The sequence below is a fragment of the Gavia stellata genome, chromosome 6, assembly GCF_030936135.1.
Source record: "Gavia stellata isolate bGavSte3 chromosome 6, bGavSte3.hap2, whole genome shotgun sequence".
NCBI lineage: Eukaryota > Metazoa > Chordata > Aves > Gaviiformes > Gaviidae > Gavia > Gavia stellata.
The window spans coordinates 15095779-15123284 of NC_082599.1; the positions used below are offsets into that span (position 1 = coordinate 15095779).

The 27506-nt window shown below is 37.6% G+C and overlaps 1 protein-coding gene across 4 annotated transcripts in view; it reads right to left on the reverse strand.

Moving 5' to 3' along the window:
* Positions 1-2494: 2494 nt before the first annotated feature.
* The window catches only part of CCNY (cyclin Y), a 126074-nt gene continuing 101062 nt past the window's right edge, over positions 2495-27506 (reverse strand). For all 4 annotated transcript variants that reach the window (XM_059818331.1, XM_059818328.1, XM_059818330.1 and 1 more), the window contains 3 exons: positions 15742-15908; positions 10936-11098; positions 2495-5019 (listed from right to left, as the gene is read on the reverse strand). In XM_059818331.1, coding sequence (XP_059674314.1) covers positions 4903-5019; positions 10936-11098; positions 15742-15908 — 447 coding nt within the window. In that variant the 3' untranslated portion in view covers positions 2495-4902. The remainder of the gene's footprint in view (positions 5020-10935; positions 11099-15741; positions 15909-27506) is intronic.

Consider the following 27506-nt stretch of genomic DNA (forward strand, 5'->3'; position numbering starts at 1 on the left):
GTAAGTACATTGAATAAGCCAGAAAGTGTACAGTTTCACAAATACAATTTTTGGCATTTTGTTGTTATTTGCTGCTCCCAATCTGTAGAGACCATTCACAAAAGATATGGTCCAGTGCCTTGGGTGAGCTTTACAAATTCTTTGCAGAGATTCTGAAAAACTCATATGGGAAACATAGGTATGCTGTCAGCTATCACCACATCAAAAAGCTTTCTTAGAGTACCATAACCAAGAGCATCTCCAGCTAGTAACGGTTGACAGTCTCTGCCAATAATGCTGAAACACAGTACACGTGATGTAATGGGCATGAAAAAACAACTCTTTTTTCACATCAAATTGCACCAGACCAACCATTCTAGAAGGAACACAAGAAATACAGTCTATTCGTACTGCTCTGTCACCTGCCTTTCTTCAATCTGCCATCCTGCTGCTTCTTTCTTTAATGGGAAGAGCCTGATGACCCAGCCCAGGCAACAGAAATAGACCCAACTGTGGCTTTCTTGGCTAACATGTTCAGTCACTTTCAAGCTGTGGTTCTGGGGTTCACCAGTCACTTTTTGCAGATTCTCAGAAGACAACCCAGAAGAGCAGGTTCATACGCACTATAAAACAATCATTTTCAGCATTATAATATATGTCTGCTATTACTTTTGGTTTCCTTATGATCAGCAGCTTTTCTTCTAAATCTTGTTTCTTTTTTAAAGCATTTTCTCTTAACGGTGGTCGCTACGTATCTTCTATCATTACCTTTAGTCTATGCAACTCAAACTCTCATCAGTTCTGCAGTTTCCTCAAGATGTAATTCAGTTGAAGAGAAAAAACAGAAACCGCAGAAAGGTTTCTACTGCACTTTGGGTGTAGATATTAACATTTCTGTATACATCTAGGTCACATTCAGGCAGGTGTGTTTGTGTCGTTTTCTCAGAACCTGTTAGAGACACTAGGCAGGCACTCCACTGCAGAGGTAGGCAGATGTTTTCAACAGCTGTCAATTCAAGTAAAAAAAAAAATCTGATTACAGAGCTGTGCTCGAAACAGAAATGAGGGAAGTGCTAAAAGCTAGGCTGAGTGAATTCCTTATGAAGACCACATAGAAGCAGAGAGCAATATGGGTCTGCAGTGGATGTGCAGCACTTCAGTTAGTAGTTTAAACATGTCATTGGAAAATGCAGTGTTCGTTACCAACAAAGGATGACTGTAAATAATTTGTTGCTTCAGCTGTTAAGGCTTTGCTTTTTTTCTGGTTCTGCCCTTTCAATTCCCCTATCCCCTCCCACATACTGCTATTTTTATATATAGCCAACACTACCAGATGTCACTTTGTCATCTGCCACCAATACACCATCATGCTTTTCTGATGAGGTTTCTGTTACTTCTAATCTTTAGGTTATACCTAAGGTTTCTGGCATTAGGAAAGCTAGGAAGTAGAGAAAGAGGTGTTAGAAAACAAAGTCTGAACTAAGACTCCATAAATATAAACAGTTCTTCCATCATGTTTTTAGTTTACATGATAAGCTAAGCTAAATAAGCTAAGGGAAACTAAGCCATATATGCTGATATCTCTCTCTCAGAAAACAAGATAAATAAAAAATAAAATTATTGAAAAGGATACCATCACCCTGCTATGGGACAGGATTCTGTATGTTTTTAGCAATAAAAAACGTGTATCATTTCAAAGACTGACAAGGTTCGTGGAAGGTGGAAAAGGTGATTTGACTTTTTTCTTCTTTTTGCACTGTATCACATGATTGCAGTGTTCTCAGTCCCAAAGAACAGCGTCTGTCAGAATGATATAGATCACTGACAAAAAATTAAATGTAAACAAAAAATGAAATATAAAGAAGTCTGCAGACTGAAAGAGGAATTAGGGAAACACCTCTGGGCTGCAGAGGGATGCATGAATAAAAACCCTTACAAGACGCCTTTTTCAAATATTTATCCAATTACCAATGCATAAACGACCAAACGAATGGCCCACTGGTTCAACATATAAAAATAATTCATTAAGACAACGATGCTTGAAGGGACAGGTTTATTACATTTCCTACACCTTTTCATTTCTGAGCCGGTGACCAAAGCGATAATGAAAACCTTAAACCAGAAAACATTTACAGCAAATTTAGTTTCAGGTTCTGAAATGAAAAACACAATGTATTTGTGCTGTTAATTAAAACACTATTTGATTCTTCTCCCTCCTCACACCTTGGGTGATTCTCTAACCTTGCAATGGCATTTTCCATACAGTAATGCTTAAAAAAACTACACTAAACACAACATAATCCTAAATAATAATTAAATTTTTAATGACATGGTATAGAATACCTTGCAAACAAAAGACACTCATTAAGTACTGACAGGTACTGTATTTTTTGGCAACCCTGGAACAAACCAGAAGAAAAAGCAAAAAATTATTCTATAGCCATGAGGGAAAGAAACGTCATCTATATGTAGAGGATTCATACGGCAAAACTTAAACTAAAGAAAAAATCCACACTTACAGCAGATTTTTTTTTTAATTCTTAGTGCAAGAAACATAACCAAGTTAATCACAGAATCAGTACTAATTAAGAATATGGAAAATTCTCCTATACAGAGGTAGAGTCCAGTGCACAAGGCTAAAACGATATTCAATAGTCTAAACAAGACTGAGCCAGGTTTTACGGAATCCACTTTTTAAAGTATCAGACTGTATGTACATACATACAATAAATAGACTATACAATCTTTAAAGTAGTTTAATAAACTTCACAAAAATTATAGTAGATGCACTGAGATCTTTACATAATCCAAAGTTCATATCTCTATCACCCAGAAATGGATAAAACCAATATTCCTGATATCAAGTTAAACGGAAAATAGTTTAGCAAAGTGTTGATAAATCAAAATATTTTACATATTTTAAAGCCTAAATTTATGCTTATAAAGGATGAATTTCAAATGCTTTGAAAATGTTCCTTTTGATACTATCTGTAAAGAGGTTTCAAATGCTGTAATCTGAATTTGTTGTTTTGTCTGAATTGTTATAAACACTTTCCTTACATTCCATGTTCAAGGGAAAAATGGACTTGGATACTCACAGTTCTGATGCATTGGCACAACAAGAAGTGATGAGAGACAGATTATTTTAAAGGCCCAAAGGACATCAGGAGAATTTATGGACAAAACCTTCATGTCTCAAACTACACAGATCACATTAGAAAGTTAACAGAAAACTGTTTGGTATTACTACTTCAATCCTGTCAGTGCCTCTCCGCCCGGAGGCATCTGATTAGCATTGCACTGGAAGTCAAGCGTGCATCTCTGGGTCCCTACCTTTGCTACAAGCCCATAGGGCTTAATAAAACACATACGGATTCTTTATGGTTTACCACAGTAGTGCATAAAGCAGGGACGTCTGTTGCCATTCATTTCAGTGATAGTCATAAAGAAAGGATTTCCAGGAACTGAGAGTTTTTAACTGTAACTTTCTAAACTGTGGGAATGGGAAAAATATCACCCTGGGGCATTATAAAGCAAATATGCTTATACTGACAAGTTATTTTCTATAAAAGGTTCTTACAAATTCCAAGGGGGCAACAGCCACAGTAAGAGGGAACTAGTAATAACAAAAGAAGAGCTTAATAATCAGAGTGGAAAATTATGTTCACAGTTCGGTTACTTTTAATTTCTATAAGCACCTACACTGAAAAACATGAGGGTTATATTTTAGCTTCAAAATCAAATCTACTTGTGACAAATACCTTGTTAAGATTTCCATTCTGCTCTTCTACAGGCCTTCTCACTGGAACAATTTTTTTTATTATTTTTTGTTTTATACAAACAGACTCACTTTAATTTAAAGTAAACATATAAAAATTGAGAATATTGCTTGCAACAATGGACCTGGAGGTGAAGGAATGAACTAGTCAGGCCATACAAAAAAAAAATATCTCCCTCAAAATGAATTCTGCTAAACTTCTAATGCTATGAAAATCTGCAAAAAGAATCACAAGATCTGTTGCAAATTTCAGAGATTTGGCCCAAGTCTTATCATCAACATCTGAATACTTTAATAACTGTATCTTATATTAAGGGAAGATAAATGATTCCAAGAACTCAGGAAGGCACATGCACCGAAGTACACTATAAATAAAACACATCATGAAATTACGAAGATCTTCAGATCCCTGTATACACTTTTGGTTCAGCACTATGGTCAAGTTCTCTCTTTTGAAATACAATAAAAGGCATACAAGAAATATAACATATGCATAATAATGATGAAGAATAATGCTAATAAGACAGCTTACAGAGAAAAGTGCAGTGAAAAAACTCAACACTATTTATTCGGGGGCTTGTGCTACTGTAAATACAGACTTCGTATTTGCTGCTGTGCAAGCGGAAGAATTTATCCTGGGAAGCAGCAATGAGGAATGCAAAAACCAACAAAAAATAAAAAAGATATTAAGAGAAACCTTTAGGATGGAACTCTCCCAACTTCATTCCTCTAGTGCACAGTCATCTGACTAAACGGTTTGTTTTCATGCTGCTATTTCTCTTCGTGAGTACAGCATATTAGAAAATGGCACAGTTCTTAAATATTTTTCTGCCTCTACTTCATTTTTTTGTTTCTTCTTCCAAGCACCTGATTTACCGTTTCCTCAGAAAAAGGGTAAAGCTGTTAGCGAAAGTGAGAAAAAAATTGTTGCCCATCTTCTCTCCTGAACACTGATTTCTCCATTTCTCCTTCCACTAAGTATTTTACTCGTGTGCTACACAATGGGGAGGCACTGTAAAGGCAGCTTGACAGATTTAAAAATAAAAAAATCAAGTCTTTTTTCTTTATGCCCCCGCCCCCAGCCCACCCCGAAAAAAATGGATGGATGAAACAGTACGTCCGCAGAAATATTCCAGTCTCCTCTGTTAAGATATAATAGCAGGGGACCATCTAACCACAGTCAGATTGTCAGCACTGACTGACCGTTTCTTTGCGGCTTTCCTGAAGTCCTTATATTTATCTTCACACAAGCGGGAAATGGCCTGTAAGACAAAAGAATGAGAAAACCTCAATTGCATTGACCACAGCTGTACAGATAAAACAAAACTAAACAGAGATTTCTACGTATAGGTAGAATTACAAAAAGTGACTTCATCAAGCAAAACATGTGAAGAGCTTCTCCCCAAATTTCCTTTCTCATTTCATTATTCTTAAAAGAAAGAAACGCACTGACATTGCATTGTCTACCACAGCTGCTTTTGAAGGACTCAGGGAGCATATTCCAAGCCTTTTCTTTACATCACAAATCTCATCAAGGTAGCTGACAATGCTTACCCACTGCTATGTGGTAACTCATATACAACACTTCATTGGTGAAAAATTGTGGAAAACTTAATAAAAAAACTATAGAAATTGTAAGTATATTTGAAGAATTTATAAAGAGAATGGCTCTTAGTTTTTCATTTCCTAAAATGTCTTGTAGTAATTATATTTTTCTCTACTGATAAATGGTCTGGCAGAATACTCGCCCTGCTTTGGTTACAGAGCTGATATTTACTTGCCTTTCAGAAGGATATGGTGATTTCTGTGCGATCAGCCTATCTTATATAGTGCCAATGGGAAACGTAACTCATATTCAGAATAATTTAATTTGCATTAAGAATGCACAGAAATGTTAAAAGCTTTTAAAAAGAGAGACAAATATTTTTCAAATGTCAACTCCTACTACACTGGAGTTAATGTTTTATGTTTCTTCTGCTTTTTTTAGCCAAGTTTAAAACAAATATTTATTATGGACCTCATATGCACAAATATACTGTGCCCTAAAATAGCGTGTCTGTTAGGGTTCGTATGGTTGGCATCAGTAGAGATGTTAACTCTGGCGATCAAACACACAGAACTGCAGAGAAAGCTCACTGCAAGGAGTACTCAAGGTCAAATTAAAAAATAAGATGAACTAAACCAGTATTTTTACTTACTCAGGAATACTTTTAAGTGGTGTCTTAAGATAGGATGTTTAATAAAAAAGTACCGTACAAACAAAACCACTACAAGTGTTTGATTATAAAACAAGGCAATACAAATAAACAGCCTGACTCCACAGATCATAATTTTCTTTCTTGATCTTCTATAGCACAGCAAGTTGTAGCAGTGAAGAGTCCTTTCATTTTAATAGTCCTGCAAATACCAGAGGCAGGTATGACAGAAGCACACAACTCATACATGTGAGAGCAAGTTCGCCGAACGCTTTGGTCAAGCCAGCCGCAAAACATGGTTAAATTAAGAAAAACCAAAACCGAAACAACACAAAACCCACCACCACCAAGAAAAAAACAGTTGCTACTTTTTAGTTAGAAATAGTTAGAAACTGAATTTCCTTTTGTTAAGGCCATTCTTGAACACAGTTTTCTTTCGTGGTGCACATGAAGAGAACACCAGAATAAAATAACGCAAATATTCCCGTTGCTTTGTAGACCATAACTTAACTCACTTAAAACTGCTTAATAACATTTTATGTAATTTAACCAGGAATTCAACGGACTAAGAGTTTATGCAATTCAATCAGATTTAAAATCCAATACGAAAAGCGTTTAATCATGAAATAATGTGCCAAGGCATGGCTTGGCAAATAGGTGTACTGAGGCGGAGCTCAGCTTCCTTCAGCTGCCAAATCAGCCTATTACCTTAGGCATCAAACAGCCAGAGAAGGTAATCACTTCAAAATTGCCTGTTTCACAGGAAAATTTCTGTTCTGGCACTTGGTCAGACAAAACAAAATTTTGCTTGGAAGCGGAACTTAATATTTGGCATCTCTAGTCTCTGGGGATTAATCATATGGATAAGAAATACACTGACTGTTGTTTAAAGCAATCCTGTATCTAAAGATGCCTCTTCATTTGCAAATAATTTACAAAATTGACATTTGGAGCCTATCTGGCAAGTTAGTTTGTCAACTTCAGCGTAACATATGGGCAAACAAGACAAAAGCAGAAAATTATAAATATTTATTATTGTCCTTCAGCTAAAATAAATCCAAACAGCTTATAAACACCTTTGTGTCGTCTGGTATTTCTGTTGCTTTTATTGCTAGAAAAAGAACCCAATTTTTGACACTTGCAAGCAATCAATTCTCGTATGAAAACAAAACATTCTTAAAAACAGCAACACTATTCAATCATGTGAAATTTTGTTGGACTTGATTGTAGTATCTGTAATCATCTAGAAAAATGCATACATATATATTCTTCCATTATACATATGCATACAGAACTAGAAGTCAGTTCCTCTGCTGAGTTATATGACCCTAGACGAGACTTTGTCACTGGTGAAGGGGGTGGGTAAAGAGAAAGGAGCAGGGAAAAAGGCAGTAGTAGTAGTAGTATAAATTTTGGCTGCATGTGCATGTTTATGCAGGGCTGGAAAGCAGCAGGGCTGACTATGGCTTCACTGCTGGGAGTGCACAAAGGCACACAACGGCGAGTGCTGCAACACCCCCAGAAAATGGACAAACCAGAGAGAACTTAGCAGGGACAGACAGCACTAAGTCTGGAAGGGTTATATATATCAAGAAAATGTAAAAGTAAAAAAAAAAAAAAACAACCCTAAAAAAAAAATCACTAGAACAACTAGAGGTTGTGATGATGGGGGTTCTCCTTAATTTATGGAGAATGACAAGAGCAGCAATGGGGTTACTCCTGATAAAAGAGCAGGGGAGTTCTGCTCTCCCTTTGCTTCTTGGCTAAGAGGGTTCTGAACATGCAAAACACGCAGGATTGCAATCAGTCACTGCGACAGTGGGAAACTGAAGGGATATAAAGACACTTCTCTACTCATAACTTAAAAATTTTTCTCCTCTTTTTTGTCTGTTTGATCTATGGGACTGTACTTCTTTAGGGTCAAGAAAATACAGCACGTAGTTCAAAGGGTTTGAACTATGTGCTCAAGCACTATCCTAACAATAAAAAGCTCAGACAACACAGGCTGTCAGTTAAACTGGAAGTGCACTAATGAATGCTCTTACAAAATCTAGCCTTGAAACGAGCACAGTGCTAAGACGACAAGCAGAAATAGGGTAGGCGCGTTTTGTGCACTTACCCCAAAGAGCAGAATCTGACTCATATTTAGCTCAGTACATGGGAGAATAACCAGGTGCAAGAGTAGGAAATTACAAAATAGTGGATTACGGTTGGATATCCAACAACCTTCTTGGCAGAAAAATCTCCCATATTAGAAAATAGTTCTCAGGAGAAACAAAGGAAGCCTTGACATTTGACATAATTAAAAGGAAGGAGAAAACACACTACAACATATGCTGGTTGGAACAAACAGCATTGGCAGGTGGACAGACTGGATGATCTAATGAAAGGTTATTTGCCATTTTTAGCTTGCATGATTCCATACAATGGGGGAAAAAAAGCAGGGTCATGAAAATGGTTTCTGGCTACTAGGTGGACTGGTATAACAAATTCAGGACACTTTTAGGCCACAGGCTTATGAAAAGTAAGAGAAAAATACTTTCATTTAGTCATTTAAAAGACAAAGCTGCTTCTTAAGTGTCAATTGTGGGACAATTAAATAAGAAAAACATCCACTGCAGATGCTCCAGAAAGTGATGTCGTTTTTAACAAGTACTATAACCTCTTAAAACACCTTGAAGCTGATGGATCTTGTCCAGCATTTCCATTTGATGAGGAACAGTATTTATTAGCCTTGTCCTTGGTCGTCTTGGTTTTTTGTTTGGTTTTTTTTTTTTTTCATCATAGGTATGTCAACCTCATGATATTTGCAGAAATAGCAACGCAGATTCTGCCATGCCAGATCTAATACTCATGCTTTAGATACATAAAATAGCTTGAAAATGCAGAAGTAGCAGAAATGTGTTATAATAGAACCACTTCTCTAAGCAAGACCTTTTGTGGTCTCAAATGCCAGTAAATAAATTGTTTTAAATCTTAGGAACGAGCAAGGTCTTTTCAGTTTACCAGACAAGGCAAATCCTTCCACTGCATAGATACATTCGCTATGAGTCTGTTGTCTTTCATCACAGACTGCAGCTTTTCTCTCAGTAGCAAAAATATCACAGCCTGTGTGGTACTACATCCACTCCATTTGACAATCCAGGCAACTCAAAAACAGGGAACTATGGGCTGAACAGCACGAAAGACCTAGAAAAGTGCTGCAAATGCATTTTGATAACTCTTGGCAAGCTAAATGCTGAACTGTGCTCAAGGAACTAGGCTATAAATTATGCTGTCAACTAGTTTCAAGGGCACACTAATGACAACCAAGTTGCCAGGGAACAAGGCAGTTCCCACTATGTTCCCTTCCTTCTGGACACAGAACAGAGGCCAGGAGCTGGTAGACCAAGTTGGTTTCACAGCAGATACTCATCGTCTTCCCTGAAGACATCCTCTTCGGCTAGCATGGTTACTTTACAGCCAAATTCTGCTAGCAGCACAAAGCATCCCCAACATGGGAAAATTTTTAATTATATGGATTTATTGAAAAAAATATTCCGTTATTTCTTTTTAAATATGCCTTCTCTTTAGTTAGTACAGAAGAATCACCAGTATTCTCTGGGTATTTATAGTCACTTCCTATTTTCTTTTCTTCTAAGGTTTTAGGAGCTATCGCCGTTGCCTTCATTTGTAACCCGGTCTTACACATTGTGTGCAATATAGACTGATAGTGTTGGGAAACACTGTGTACTAAATTCTCTTCAAAAAGTATTTCACTCAATTTTAATATATGTAATGGCACTTATTATCAAGACCCACCATCTAATAACTTAGTAAATGACCTCTTTTCATTTAAGATTATAATCCCAATGAATTTTGATTTTTCTAATTATCTTCAATAGAAACAAAATCTGATGCAAATTTACATTACACTCCATACACAGAATTAAGTTACATTCTTATTAGAGCTATCTGCAAAATTTAGAAAGAATATTTAGAAATAATGAGAAATACAACTTTAGTGAAATGTGCTTTGATTCTTTCTCCACCACTTTCTGGTCCCATTACAGTCACCGGTCAATTAATCTTCCCACACACCATTTACCCCCACAAAAACGTGTATAGTACTGCCTGCCTCTTTTACAGGAGCACTAGGAGTTTCAGAACATGCAAATCTCACTCTAACCCACAGGCAAACAACCTCCAGTGCAAAGCTGTTACATAAGTAAAGACATGAGATGTTAAAAGCAGTTAGCATCTAATGACAAATTTCAAAATTAGTAACAAAATGTGTACACACTCATGCAATAATGGCCTTATTTGAAAAACTTCCTATCAGAAAGCTCAGGAAAAATAGATTCCAGTCCTGCAAAGTGCCCACAGTTGTCAGATGATTTTAAATTCCTCCTCTGTCTGTGGGAATTCATACTGCCCTGCATTTCACAGGTCCAGACCATCCAACATAGTGATTTCTGCACATGATATATTCAGGTCTCATAAGCATTCATGATTTATTCACTGAAGACGTGTGCTCATTTCTGTTTTCTCATTACTGAGGAAAACACCACAGGAGATAACAGACTTGGATCCACGTGAAGTGGAGCAGTAGCAGATAACAAGCACATGGAATAGTTATTTTCAGCAGTATTTGTTAATATTCTGTCCTTCAGGTGAATGATCAGTTTTAAGAAACCAAATGAACACACAAAACCAGACTGAACAGACTCATTGTAAAACTTGTGGGTACTGTCACAAGGCCAATTCAGACAACTGGTACTGAAAAAGAAATGGAAAGCAAGAACAACGTATGAAGCAAATTGGGCCAAAAAGCTGTCCCCATGTCCAAAGCACAAACAAAACAGTTACGGAAATTTGGGCACATGATATTCTAACACCTGATGGGAATATTTGGTAAGAGATGGGAGAAGGGAGAAACAACGCCAAAATTCCAAATCCCCATATATATTCAACGCTGAGCAATCTAAAAGGAAAGTGTCTTACCTCAAGTTTATATGCCCTGTCCCTGCTGAGGGGCTCCAAAGGAAAACTCAGGTTATTCGCTTCTGCCAGGGAACGCAAATCAAAATAATACTTGGCATAAACACTGGAGGGAACATTAATATTGAACTGCAACAGCTCAAGAAACTGGCGTTCCAGCTCATTCCTGTAGAAAGAAGATAAATGTGAAAACATATTTCGACTGTGCATTCTGAATGTAATTTACTTTAAATTGCAAATGGTATAAACCGAGTTCATTTCTTATTCTTGCCAGATGCAATTATCATAGCCTAAGGTTTGACCTAGTCTACCAAGTTTTATTGGCATACGTACGCCAATGCGGAATATGAAAGATGCTGCACTTTGCAGCTGCTACTGCGATGCCAATCAAACTCAGACACAAACTTTTGCTAGCGGAAGGGCACCTTTATCAGTTTAGCTAATACAATCTGGGAAAGAAAAGCTATCAGGAAGAAAAATTTCCTGTAGCTTCCGCTGTGCCTCCACTAGGTGGATCTGCACACACAGCTATGCAAACACAAACACAGACATGCCCTAAATTTGTCAAGACATCTCTCATCAATGCTGCGAATTGCTCTAACACCTAAATTACTGGAGAACTTATTTACTCTCTTCAGCCTTTCATAATCAATCATTTAAAACTAGTCATGGGAAGCCTGAATTTTTCAGCATACTGACTTATCTTTCTTTATGAACAGAATGAAGAAATTTTTCCCTGGGACATGCATTCAAAATTCACAGTGGTGATCATTTGTGTTTCAGTACCTAAACCAAATGTGTTTGTCAACATACCTGATAGGAACAGAGGTCCTATTTGACCTCCCACCCCATGAAAACTTTGGTATAGCAATACGTTATTACCTACACCAGTACATTAAAAAGTATGTCAAGAAGTAAGTAAATCAACAAAATTAAGGATGGCAAGTTTTCATAAATTGCATGGTAACTAGATATCCTACATAATACATATGCAGGGACATATGAGATACTCAAAACAGTGATTTCAAGATATGAGAAATAGAAAAATGGGTGGTAAAAGCTGTACGTTTGCTGAAGAGTATATGGCCTGCACAGCTGTGTTACCAGCAGGTATTGACTGACCATGATACTGCATTTAAGTTACATTTTGACTGCAGTGTAAGTGTGCAAGGAATGTGCAGGCAGTTGGCAATAGAAAAGGAAGGATCTGAGGATAAAAAGAAAAAGTATTGGTACAGTAGTTTTTCAACACTGAAAGATTTTTCTTCTTCTCACTCTTTACTCTTACATCACTCTTGCATCCTAATAATTGTCTTTCCTTACCTTCACTCTCTCTCTGCCAAAATCCTATGTTTACATAACGATAAATAATTAACATCAAAAGACTATCTAAAAGCTGGATATGGACTCTTTGGCATGAATTCACACTGTTGAAGATTCTAGCTGTTAAAAAATCCAAATTAAAAAAGTTACATTTTAAGATGTCTATCAATAAATACAGAAGATTATCTTTAAATGTCCTTTTATACTGCCAAAATTTTACTTTCTGCAAGCTAAGCCTAAAGGTCTGTGTTAAGGGATGATATAAAGCCTATTTTGATGCAGAAAGACATTGGCTGTACCTCTTTTGAAGAGCATGCCCAAATCTTTAAGAACAATACATAGCCTCAGATTCTTACTATCCCCTAGTTCCCAGACTTGAAGGTTAGATCAGCAGACTTAACTACAGCTGAGAAAGAACAAAAAAATACAGGTATTTCGGATTTGAACTAATGTAATACAACTAACCGCCATACCCTTCTTCCCCGACATATCCACATGAGACTGCTTTAGCGTATGCTTTCCTGTGGCCACCCCTCAAATTCACACAGAAACTCAAGGTAATGCTACATATGTGCCTACAGACATATACTGCAGTTCAGCCCTCCCAAGCCCTCTGTTAGCTTTTAGGCACAGTTCAATGTACTGCTGGTGACTGATAAAACTCAGAAAGGTCTGGATGATGTTTTGCTTGATACACTTATGCTGAATGATTCGCAGTGGTTGAAGATTTTGACCTAGAATTTTTCTGCCTTACTGACGTAACAATGAAAGCCCCCATCTTGTGTAGAGCTAAGCACTTCAAAATCGTAATACTGTACTGTCCGAACTACCTGAAAAATAAGAAAGAAAAAAAAAAATCCACCACACTAGGGATGGGAGGAAAACAAAAAAAAATTGGAAAAAACTGGCAGCAGGAATACAAACATCAGGTCAACAAGCACCAAAATCTCTGCTGGAGGATTCACAAGGAGCCCCAAACACAAAGACCATGAGCCAGATCACCAAGTACCATACAGAGAATACAGGCTCTCCAAAGGCGTCTAGTTTTGCAGTTTGTGAGAACCCTAAAGAAAAAGGGAAGAAGCTAAAAACTTTGAGGACAAGGATTCATCACAGTTTGGGGAATGTGCAGTGCAGAAAGAGGGCCGATGTTAGCATGGGAGCACAGGTCTGCCATGTGAGTAATGGTGTTATATAGCTCAAGTGCAATTTCTAACAGTAGCACCATCACCTGTGTTTGTCAAAAACAATAACCTCTTTTTTTGTTTCCTTTCACACCATCACAGTATGCCTCATCACATGCCTTCAAAAAAAGCCCTGAGAATTGGCAATTTCAAAACTCATAACCATTCCTGATTAATACTGTCACATGGCACAGTCAAACTGTCACTCTGCTTCAAGCTGTTCCGCACTCTACTTCAGCTCATGTCCCAGCTTCAGAAATACTTTAAAAGCTCCCAGATTTGCTTTGGAGGAGGAGGAGTGAATGGAGGGAGGCCCTTACTGCCACTGAATACCTCAAAGCATGAGAAAAGGATCAAAGGAAAAGTAGCTTAGCAAAATCATTCAGAAAACACTCAAAACAGTCAAGGAAGCATTATCAAACTGTTCTGCATGGAATAATATTGCACACATAAATGTGAAGGGCCTGATTTTAACTTCTTGCCCCCCCTTCCCCCCCCTTTTATTTTGGAAATGTCATTCTGTCTGGGTTATATCAGAAAAGAAGTACCAGCAACCATCCTTAAAGTAGCTTACACATTTTAAAACAGATACTGAAATGGCATTATGTGGTATTTCCCAACTCTATGTTGAAATGAGAGTTTTCTTCAAAACTAATGAAAGTACCTACAGCATACCACAGCAATGCAAGCTTTGTGTTCTTCACTTTGACTTGGGAAAAAAAACCCCACCTTATTACAAACTGCTTGTTAATACAAGATCTAGAGATAACTTTTCTAATACTTGAGCAATGACAGCTAGTCACAATTTATAAGTCTTATCTAGCAGTGTAGGAGCACGCTTAATTTAAAGCAATCAGCTGACTCCTAACATTCAACCTTTCCCTTACAGATCATTTTTACACCAGCTATAAATCTGACAAACAGCGAACTATTAAGAAACTAAATTAGGACTGCTTTAGCAAAAACTCTTGGCCTTTCACTGCTTTGAGTTTACAAACTCAGATTCAAAAAACATTCTGCCTGTATAAATAGAATCACAGAATCATTAAGGTTGGAAAAGACCAAAAAACATTTCTTCTCATATACTTCCCTCTTCCCAGAGCAGTTATCCACAACAAACTCTCTTCAGTGGCTGCGATCCTGACTTAAGTGAGTTAAAGCAGAGACAAGTCTATATACTTCTCATTACAGACACTTAGCTCTGCTTCAGAGAGCTCTGAAACACACAGATACTGTACTAAAACATCTTTTTAATTATTTTATTGTTATTAGTTCTTATTAAAAAAGGGGTGCACCAGTAGACCGAAAATGTCACTCTCCAAATGCACGAGCCACAGTGGCCTGTCAAGGCACCCAGCCCCCCGCCACCATCCCAGCACCAATTCCAGCTGCAGCCTTTCCGGTACCGCTCGCGCACGCATGCCAGCTCACGTAAGGGCACCTCGGAAAGTGTGTGTGGTATGTGACTCAGCCCTGAACATATAGATGACACAAACCCCAGGCACTTCAGCCAATATCTGTAATACCTGCTAACCAACTAAACAAAAAAAAGCACTAGACTATTTAGTGAAATGAACATTCATTTTAGTATTTGTAAACATTAAAATCTTAATTGTGTTTATTCTTATTACAGTTCTTTTTACTACTGTTGGAATATACACTTAATATGCCTTGGGAGTATCCAGCCAGATATCACAACTCTATGCTGTTACAATATGCACTTCTTAAGAATGCCATCAGAAAAAAAAAAATGGAAAAATGGAAATTTGTGAGTTAAAACACAAGATTTTTAATATCTTGGAAACTAACTCAGCAGGACAGAGGGGAAAAAAACAAAACAAAACCAAACCCCAAAACACTAATTTTGAATAATGGCAATAAATAAGTGGGTGATCCTCTAAGGGTCATTAGGATCACAACAATTTTTTTTCCTGCCTTACATGCTGGTCTACTGTCTGTATGGAGAACTAGCACGACAGTAAATGTTGCTGAAGTGAATATATGCAGGCTCACTGGATGTGGAGTTTTTTGTCAAGTCATACATTCAAATATTCTGCAGGTCTGTTTTCATCACCATGCATGAACATCCAGTGGTGAAATACACTTCAACCAGAAAACAAAAATAACTCATGTCTTCCATGTAAGCAACTGTCAAGTAGACCGCATGCCATCTATCAGCATCCACCATGTTTAGATACAACGCAGATATACAAACTTTATATAATTTATAAGAGAACTTCCCGTCCCCCTCATACACACAGATCTTGGCATTCATTGACAAAGATAAATGTGCTGCACTCACATGTCTTCAACCGTGATATCTTTCAGGATCTGGCAGTAATCCACGTTCCACACTGCCTGGTCGTCCCAAACTTTGGATGCCAGTAGAATTGCACCCAGTACAATTCGTTTCCAGTTTGCTGGACAAATATCTATCTCTGCGTAAGTTAAAAGTCTTTCAAGGTATACCTGTGGAAAAACATTAAAATCAAGACTTACTCTATTTTGCTATTAAGTACAGATGAAAAAGAAAATTATTCTCATAAACCCATTCCAGCATTTTTAAAACACTTATCTGCTCTCAAGAAGATTCTTTTATAAAATCTGTAGGTTTAAATACATACATTTATGCCAAGCTGAAGATTGGACATGATAAATTCTTATTTTAGTTGGCCTTTGCTTTCTGATCATATTACCAGAAACAAAACTGTTATTTTTCTGTCTGTAACTGTTGGTAATATAGTCATATGTTGGAATGAATTCAAATGATAGTTTAAATAATTTATTAAAATAATAATGTAAATAAATAAAATGCTAATTACTAATGAGGGAGGCAAGGGTATGCTACCAATAAGTTACTAGCTGTCATACAAACAACTATAGTTGTAATTTACGGGCAATCAGTTATCAGGTATGGCATCATGTCATGCCTGGCCCTTCTGGCAAGCCTGTGAGAAGAGGTCCTATAGGCACCTACAGGATGGACGGAGGAACAGTTACCACAGAGACAGCAAGCTGAACAGAGAGGAAAGGTATGTGCTAAGAAGGTAATTCATAACAGTTTCCTCCGGACCGATAAACTCTGGAGATGAGTACCAGTAAACCTGTTGGACCTACAAGAACTGACAAACTCAGGACACGCCAACACAGTCCGGCCCAACCTGCCCAAGGCCACCAACACAGGTTAGCATCAACCAGAGCTCATATAACCCAGACATCATCCAAGAGGGTGGTGGGTACTATTTACAAAGACCACAGAATTATATACGCACATCTGATGAAACAAGGGACCCTGGAGGAACTTTTTGAACACCTACCAAAAAGCTGCTGGTGGGGGGTACAGTATGACCCTCTGTTTCCAAACACAGAGCTAGGCTGGCCCCCCAACTGATGCTCCAGCCAGGGAACTATGAGTGAATACGTGAAGGATCCACAGGAGTGAGTAAGTGAACATGCGTTGTGAATAGTTACCTGCTATCGATAACAGCAGCTCAATTACATTAATAGTACCAGATTGATAAACAAAATATGTTCTAAGAAATACTGGTTGTGGGTGATCTGTGTGCCCCCCTACTCTATCCCCTGTTAAGGACAGGGAAATTACAACTCTTATGAATATTTACGTGTGAGGTGAACAAAACTGAATACTTCTGCAATCCACAACATTTAAACAGTTTACATATTAGCTGAGAAGACACATAATAAATCTATCTCCTGCAGTTTGACTAAGTTAATGTTTATTAGCACCTAATCAAATAATACCCAAAGAATAGCTAATATATCCAAAATTCAATGTAGGATACATGCTGGTAAGGATTTGAGGGGAAGGGGAAAGGGGGGACGTAGGGGGAAAATTTTAAACCCGGAACAGCTCACTTGTGATTTTCTATAAGGATTCGCACTCATACAAGCACACAGAGGACCTTCAGTAATTTGTGCTTCTGGAAAGGTCTAACATTAGTAGAAAATATTACATACTTAAAAATAATAATTCATATATTTTGAAGCTCATGTATTTTTATGAGTCAGCAATAACATCAAGGCCAATTACATCCTTCATACAGTTTTGTTCATCGATTTTCACAAGTATGATATGTACAAGTAATTAGAGCTTGGCAACGTGATCATTGAAAACAGTAGACAGCTGTTGTACAATTTGAAGTTTTACAGAAAAGTGTGTATTTTATGAAAAAATATTAAATATATGAATACATGTACACAGATATTCAGCCCACAAAAAGAACTGTCTCACACACTCTGCAGTATAAATGGCACACTGAGCAAGAAAATCATGGGAAAAAATATAGAACACACAATATTAGACAACTTTTGTTCAAAGTGGCCGCCACAAAGTGTAAGTTCTTTGCTTCTTACTCTCACTGAAGGAAAATAAAACTCGAATTACAGTGTCTGTAATGGTCACTAATGCAATCATATTACAATGAATCCATGTGTAAGAAGTATACAATTTTCTCTCCTCAACAGACCACCTCTCCCAAGCAACAGATTTCTCAGTCCACTGGGACGTTGTTTCAAACAGGTTTCACTGCACTCTTCTGGCAACGATTTAAGGAAAATCAGATGCAGTCACTTATTAAGTTAGTAAATTCTGCTCTGATTCAGAAACAAAATTTTTTCTGCCTTCACTAGCATCAAGGAAGCTAACTGGTTCTGCAGTTTCGTTTCTCACCCATGGAACAACTTGCTGTGCATGAAGGAGCAGAACTGGAAACTGGAAGTGCTTCAACATGACAACACAGACACATTTACTAAGACCAACAATCCATCCTGATATGCTACTCCGTAAGAATACAGGTTTGCATTTACTGAAGAATAACCTATTCTTTGTATCTTGTAATAGATCTTATAACACCCTTTTCACAGCATTGTGATAAAAAGCAATTAGGTGGTTATTTATGTTGCTAGTACTCTTACAAGAGTCTAGATTGACTGACAGAAACTAGCAGGAGACTTTATGAGATACTCTGATGAAAGTGCAATATACATGCAAAATATTATACCTACCTGAAAGGCTGCATATTTTATAAAAACAGAACACTGCTTGGGATTCTGAAGGGCCAGCATTTTGTTTTACATTTTAAATACCTAAAGATATGCTTCTACAGATGCTGAAGGAAACTTACTTCTGCTCTAACAGAAGAAACACATGGCCATGAAGAAAACTGAAAACATTCCTTTAAGATACATATGTTTTAAAATAATGTTGAAGTTTTTTACTTACCAATTTAAAACATTATTTTAAAGAGGGATTATGACTGATTTATAGATAATTACTAAAACCCACAAAACATTTAGAAAATATTTATCCCAATTTTGGAGGATACCTGTACCTTCAAATAAATACGGGACTAACTTTAAACAAGTAACAACAACTAACTTATAAAAGGAGCGTACATACAAAATGGTAGATGCATAGAAATCTTATTTGGAAAAGCATCAACTCGTTGATACTGCCAATGCCAAAATAGTTTCAATGAATTTTTGAAATTATAGAATACTCAAAAAGTCTGAATAGTTACAGTATGTTGGATATTACAGACTGGTCAAATTAAAAAAAAGTCTCTGTATAAGACCTTTGGCTTTCTCACTCCCCAAAGGGTTCTCTGTTTTTCTTGTGTTAATGAGGAATTAACCTTAATCTTGCTTTAAACACTTTGTTGAACTCAAGCTACGTCATTAGGCACAAAAAAACAGGCATACTAAGCATTCAAAAATCTCCGTGAAAACAAAGTTATACTCAGCTACAAAGTCAAGAATATTTACAGCATGAAACCTCACAGACAAACCGTTGTTTTTTCAGTTTTCTTCTTAAAAAATAAGAAACATATAGGTAGCAACATATCATAAAACTAAAGCTGAATTTTTCAAGAGTCCAGATGCCAGACTCCTGAGTACACCATTTCTTCTTTAGCTATGACTTGCCCCTGCCTGCCATCCTAACGCTGAAGAAAACCATAACATTATCTTACAATACTGTAAAATAAAATATCACTAACTGTTCAAAAATTTATTTTCCTTCACAAGGAAGGCAAAACGCTATTTAAGCACACAATTACAAATTCCAAATTATGTGTCAAGCCCATTAATAAAAATAGTTTTGACTTTTTAGTTAGAGCATCACTCTAGAAAGATTTTGATGTATAAAATTTGGTATTGGAAGACACAGAAACACAAAGCTCAGTAAAAAGGTGGCACATGGATCTCACCAGAGTCTGCACGACTTGGTGGTTCTGTTTAAAAGGCTGCCTTTTCCTTTCCAGTCTGCCTGCATAAACAAACACTATATTACACAAACAAACTTGTTCAACTTAGCAAGCAAAACTGCTCCTTGAATTATGAACAAATAGCATTCCCTGGAATTGTCCCCAGGAAGCAGAAGACTTCTTTAAAGCAATGCGCCGTGCTAATGCAGAGAGCTTCATAAGCAGAAAGCATATGGAAGCCATAATATCATGCCACTCTTCAATTAGGAAATGAATATCATTTCCTTCACATCAGTGCAGAATTTGACCCTTTACCATTAATGTAAACCCATTAAATTTCAACTTCCTACATGCACTTTTAGTAGATTTTGAATGAATACTCCCCATCTATAGATACACCAAACATACAAAACTCAGAAAATAATACCCTTTCTTACGTGCAGCTCTAGCTTAGAAAGACAGAGAAAAAAGAAAAAAAAAAAAGTAAGGATTTTGTCGTGGGCTCAAATTCAAAGGCATTCAGAGAAGAAAAAGCAAACTGGTAAGAACAGATAAGAATGATATTGCAAGGCAAGACATAAAGGAGAATAATTCGTAACAGATGAACCTACACCTTGAGCAGATGACCTTACACCTAAGTAAAAAGGGAGCATAAACTTGCCACTACCTTCCCACCAGCACACACTTGAGAAATCAGCTTTAAAAATTAGATAGGAGCTTGATAACACACTATTCTTACACCACCTTCATTACCATATTTGAGCATCTTCCAATAGCATGTTGAGGGATATGAATAATGACTCGATTATTCGCTTGGTGATAACTTGGGCTTAACTTCAGACATACTGTTTGCTGGAGTGAGGCTCTGTATCATCTTCCGATAAAACTGAAGATGATAAATACCTCGCCAGGAGAAAAGCGCGTAGTGTGGCTCCTTTCTTGAAAATGCTTTAGAACACAGCATTTTGTTTTGTTCACTCGCTGCAGCTGCCCTGATTCAGCCTTGGGCTTTAAGTGTATGTGTTCAAGCAAGAAAAGACAGAAAAAGACCAAGACTTCTTCTTGCAGCAAACATTTGTAAAAGTTTATCGAGGTCCGCAGCTAATGTGGGAATTCACTGTAATCTAGGACTTGTCTCCCAAAGATATGCCTATGCTGCCACATTAGTGTAGTTCTTGAACTTTCAATCAAGCTCACTCAGTTACACACAGAGTCTTCGTTCTAGCTCTCTCTAGCTCTAGTTTGGAGAGAACCGCAGACAGTGAAACTTAGGCAGAGGAAAGGCTAGTACATATTTGAGTGCTCGCCCTACTGATGTAGAGCATCCTCCTAACAGCAGCATACGCACAGGCAAGTGAGCTCCGTCTCCCACGCAAATGTGAGAAAGTTCGTTATTCCTGACAAATGGAGCTCTCCACCACTGTTTTCACCTCACAGCATTTCAATATACTAGGTCCAGGCCATGGTAACAGGCCAAGCACCAAGATTTTGACTTTGATGGGACATCAGAGTAAAAAGGAGAGGTAGAGTCTGCCATGCACCCAGCAGCCTACACTACTGAAGGGGGATGCTTCTGGCTGCTGCAAAGATGTGCTGAATCAGTACAGACTTTTGGAGAAGGGCCAGGTGGCTCTCAGCCTGTTTGAAGAGGAAGGCTGGTGCGTGGTTAGTCACTACGCTACTCATCCCAAACAAACGTGTAGATGTGGCGCTTAGGGACATGGTTTAGTGGTGGACTTGGCAGTGTCAGGTTAACGGTTGGACTTGATGATCTTAAAGGTCTTTTCCAACCTAAATGATTCTGTGATTCTAAACTCGTGGCTGGTGGGAGAACACCACCTGCTTTTGCTGGCAAAAGTATGTGAGTCTTCCCACATGCAGGCAGGCAGGCTCCACCACATTAAAAAAAAACAAATATAATCACTGAAAACGTTGTCCCTGTAATGGTAAATGTGACATACGGAAATGCCATTTGTATGCAATTTTGTCTATACATTGATTAGTGTCTTAAACACAGGGGTCATTTTCTTAAACATGGAGTTTGTATAGATCAGACTTGAGATTCTGTGTGTACTATGTGGTTCAGTATATTCATGTGTTGTAATGAATTTCACTGGCTTAATTTTCAAAAGCAAAACTTTCTACATTTTCTTTAGGACTAGCTGCTGGAAAGTCATGTAATAAAGCTGGATTTTAAAAGCTCACTGTAGAAAAGAATATTGTAACTCGCATCTCAGAATGCTGGAAGAAATTTACTTATATGTCAAAAGACCAAAAAATGCAGAAGAAACAATGCTAGAAACACTTTTTTTTGTTAAACAAAAGTCTGAAAACCTCATCTCCTCTGAATTATTTCAGCAAGTGTTCCTTTATAGATCCAGAACTAGTAAAAGATAAAATGAGCTCTCAGTATCTAGAAGATGCAAGTTAAAATAAATGCCATGATTTGCCTCCACTCGCTTTTAATAGCTAGAGTCATGCTCACAAATAGAACTAAAGCTGAAAACAAATTGAAGTTGTTATACCAATGTTACTTTTCTTCTATTTAATTCATCCTTCGCAGTGTCTCTTCTGAAAGCCAGCTTTTGTGGCAAAACTTCTGAGCGCTTCTCTACTAAACATTCCAAAGTTGAATTCCAAGAAGACAACAGATTTATTCTGCCTTAATTCAAACACTTACTTCTCCTCAAACACTTTAATAGCTTCCAAGAGCCATTTTCATCACACCTATCATTACCCACTTAGTTCTATGACTGTATGTTTATGGATTTTTACAGAATGATAACAAGTTACTGATGTGACATTAGCAGAATCTCTCAGTGGCTTCAGTCAAACACCACACCATTCTCAATTTTTCCCAGCTTGAAAACAACAAGTATAACTCAGTGTTAATACCAACAACACTACAATCTTCAAAACTCATTTGTAACATAATTCAATTCCTAGCTGAAATGAAAATGCAGTTCCGATCTGGAAAGTATCAATGGACATTGGTCCATCAGTACACTTTTACTTACAAACTCAATACCTCGCAGCCTGATGCCTCCATTATTAGTCTACTGTGTTTGGGAATGAACCACATGGTTTTATATGACTGTCAGTCTAATAAGCTTTGATGGACAACACTTGCACCTCATTGGAGCCATTTTAATAACTTGAGCCCACTTCAGAAGATACACTGCACAGACTTAAGATTTCAGAGGAGCAATATTGGATTATTATTTTCCACCTCTTCCCACAGACTCACACCAAGATTTTGCAATGACTGACCTTTACACTTTACAGCAAATTATTATTTAATCATAAGTGAAACCAATCGGATGATTTGTCTTTGTTAAGAATTCACTTATCTGAACTAAAAAGAATTTAATTCTATTAATTAAATAAAATTACCACTCTGCGGGTATAGATAATCCCAAGTTGGCTTTGAGTTCAGTGAACTCTGAAGAGGTTCATTAGCTTAGATGCAGCACCACAGGAATGTAGTTAAATGGCTTCCAAAGCAATTTCAAGTCCAGCAGAGCTACAGAACTGACTTGTTTCAGCACACATCCTGAGCTCATAAACCTGCCAGACCCAAAATGACTCCATGCTGAGCTAGTTTGGATGCCTCTGATCTTAAATCCCAGGACTTGGACTTGCAATAGCATGGTAGTGAAGCATTTAGCCATCCATTATCACCACTAGTCCTGGAAGGCTTTTTTTATCCAGACACAGAACTATAACATGGCACGAGGCTAACCAGATCAGTCCCAGCTCCAGCAGTGCTGCTCCAGGAGGGCTACTGATGAGCCAGAACTAATCCCCAGGGTGATTATTTGCAGTTGGGTGAATCCATCCTGGACTTCCTGAGTGCCTGATAGTAACCACAGCATCCAATGTTGTCCCAGTTATTTAGAATGTCCTGCTCCCCACAATCCTGGATAACAGAGAGTTGGTTACACAACATCCCAATCAACAGAACATAAATCCATTTGAAGAAATTGAAAACTAAAGATAGCACTGAAGAGGTTCAGTTTTAATTAGTGCGAAACAGCATCTCATTTTTTCCATCTCAGAGGACATTATAACATACTTTGTATATTATATAATACCCTCAAGTAGAAAGAAAAGTTAAAATACTGGAGGAGGTTTATTTGCTCCTTTTTTTTCCCTTCAGGAGAATATATACCAAACATGAAAGTCTCAAATAATTTCATTTCAGTATTTCATAATCCAAAGGAACACTCAAATTTTATTAAAATTTTACTATGGGATTCTTATAACAGTTTTGTTTCTCTTCGTTACTTCAATTTGAAGCTGTTCAACATTAACCTCCAATGTCCCACTGATACCTCTTATCACACTGTAGTTGCAGTCTAAGCACCCAAAACACCGTAATTCTTTTTCCAGGTTTCCCTAAAACAATGGAGCAGGTTTTCTACGGAGGTTACAAAATTTCCATCCTCAAAGAAACTCAGAACTCAACTGGTCAGGCCCTGATCTGCTTTGAGCAGAGGCCAGACCAGACGTGACCTCCAGAGGTCACTTCCAACCTAAATTATTCTGTGATTGTATCTGTCTGCAGTACTAGAGTTTCTTGTGGTGCAACATGGAGAGGTCAGAAGTTGTACATTGCCTCCAAGGAGGCTGAGTGGAAGTCTCAGCACACTAAAGAAACAGGCTATCACCAAGGAATGTCACTGACATTACTAGAATAATTCTGAATTTTGAGGCAGCAGCAAGAGCAAAGCATTATCTTTTCTCATGCTGTTTTTATACTGCTTTATGTCAAATTCTATCACTATTTTACCAATAAAACTCTAGTGGCTTTAATTATTCTCACTTGATTTACACTGACAGAAAGGAGACTATGTTTTTGGTATTTTAATTACCATAATTGAGAATCTTCAAATGAACATGTATTTGCAAAAACCTTGTTCCCTCCCTCTCCCATTTAAACTTTGTATGAACTCACTAGGTAACCCACATTATAAGTTGCAGGAGCACAGAATAACTAACAAAGACAGTTTCCATCCCAACACATCATGAAGAAAAACACAGTCCTCTCTCTTTAATGAGAAAACTTCAGTGTGTCACAATGCCTTGAAACTAAAAAGATATTAGTATGGAAAAAATTATAATTGGTAGTGGGTCCCATATAGCCAAATTAGGGCTCTAATCCAATCATTAAATTGCCATATGCTCTCTTCTAAGCAATCAGCCTGTTCCCTACCACGACTCTCCAGAAATAGCAGTGCTTTGCAATTGCCCAGCTGGGCATTTAAAATGTTCCATAGAGGTCTGGTGGCATCCATTTGGTGGAAAAGGACATCACATCATCATGGTCCTTGCAAATTAATCCCATTTTTATTTTTGAGACCAAATGTTGAAAAAGAGTAACAAACGCCGTCACAAAACTCTGAAAATGTGAACAACTGCAAACTACCATTGCAGATATTTATAGGAAGCACTAATGGAACGGAGAGAAAAGTCCCACATCTCCAGGTTTGCCCCCTAATTTACTCATTTTAAGACAAAGATCTATAATACCTACAAAATGCACTCGAACTATTAGGCAACATCAACTTTCCAGTCTAAAACCGGGATCGGTATTCATCCCTTGCCCACACAGAAGCCCTTAGAGATGCAACAGGAAACAGACACCCATTCTTTGACTGAATGTCCTCTTCTCTTGGGGATTTAAAAAAAAAAATCCCTCCCAACCCCCAGCTTGAATGTTCTCTTTTTTATGAAGTGTATATCCCAGCAGGCCTGAAGGAAGACCTGACTAAGAGACATGTAAGTATTAACCAATAATCATTCATGTGATATATGTTAGACTATAGTCAAAATATGAGAATAGCCCTGAAACCAGGGACCAGAATCTGAGTCTTCTGCTCCCGCCAGCGCGCAGAGCACAGGTACAAAGCCCCTGTTCCTTCTGCCGTTCTCTGGCGCATACCCTGACACATGGCCAGCTGTCAAGGGGCTCAGGATCCACAGCACAAGTGGAGAGACCTTCTCCCTGCGCCTGGGAGACCTTCTTCAGATGTGGCAAAGTGGGGGGCTTTGGCCACCTCTCAGGGAATGCTTGAAGCACAGGACAAAGGTGGACACCAACAATATTGGATACACACAACTCTTCTCATGGGTTTCTTATACGAGGCGGAGCCCAGCCTCAATGCTTTGCCTTGCTCACCCAACTGTACTTATGATCCCTTACGGTCACCGGATGCAGAGTGACAGCATCAAACCAGGCAATAAACAGTACTTTGCATTGTACTCTGAGGTCTTCAGAGGAAACTGCATCTTCCATTAGCTGCATAAGGATCGGTAGTTATACTGGGCCAGCTGAAAAGGACCTCTGCTGCAGATTAAGTGTCTCTACAGACTGTGATGACTTTCTTTTGCATTTTTGTTTTCTTTTAAACAAGTATCAGATTTTTGATATATCAATTGAAACATGAAAAAAAAAGGTATTTTATCAGCATATGAAAGTAAAAATATGCCAGTGAAAGGAAATCAATTAAAAGCTTTCTCCTTTCCTCTAAACACACAGAAAACAAAATTCTCTTCAAATACTGTAATTTTCACAACACATTTCAACAATCTTCTCTCTCTACCTAGTTGCTGAAAATGTGACTGAAAAGTACAGTAAGAACTCTGGAACATCTGGCTGGATTAATTAAATCCCTATTTTTCATAAGGAGAATTTATTCTTACGTACTTCAAATTTCAAATTTCCCAATATCAAATACTCTCAGTCACAGTATGACCTTTGTAACATATTTCAAAAGCACACTCCTCTGAACTTCACAGAAATAATTCCACTCACGTACAGTATACGTTTATAGATCACCGTATCTGATCAGTCTATAGCATACAGACCTAGCATATTTGCCTATTTGCGTATTTGCAAATGCAAAATGTATCCTCTCTGAAACTACTACAGACACAGAAGTACAGTAGGAGCCTTAGATTTGGCCTATTTGCAAAAAACCTCAGAAAGTCATGCCAAGACAAAGGAGAAAACTTGGACCATTCTCCTCTTCAGGTCTAGTTAGTAGGATTGGTTTTACAGAACAAAAGAACAAAGCATAAATATTTAATTCTCATGACATGCAAACACTGTATTGTTTTCCTGTTGGTATGGATAATGCTCCTGGTCACATTTTTACTTGCTATCCAATTAGTAGGTTAACATAAGTACAACTTGCCTCCTCTGCACTTGAGGAAATGGTGAAGATGAGATAGGCATTTCTCAGTTTTAGCAAGGGTGGGAATACTCTGGGTCGAAGGAGGAGCACATGTGCATTATTTTTCTCAAGAAGTCATGTCACAGAGTATAGTTCAGCTGTTCACTGGGACAAAAAACATTATTTGCAAGACTTTAAATCAGCGACGCAATTCTTAAAACTAATTTTATTCTTATGGTATTATTTTATAAATAAATAATGTGAACTAGTATTTAATTGTTTCAACCTGAGATTTTAATTTTTCACCTATCAGTATGGGAAATCTCTTGGCAGCTCTGGAGGCTGTGTGAAAATTAATTTTTTTGTTTAATTATAAATTGGTTTTGCTGTAATAGTGGAGGCTTTAATTGAAATATTTTAATTAAGTGCTTGAAGCAACACAATGCCGGCTTTTTGCTGGAGACTAGCTTATCTAACAGTCTGGAGTTTCACATTTACTCAGCTCGTGTGCTGAACATACAGACTGCTATACAACCAATTGTAACTGCTGCTTCTACCTGGCTAATGGCATGTAAAAAGACAAACAGCGAGTGCATTCAACTACACCCCTTGGACCATGTTAATAATTTGGGCAGTAAAAAGGGGTGTTTAGGACTGTTTAAAAA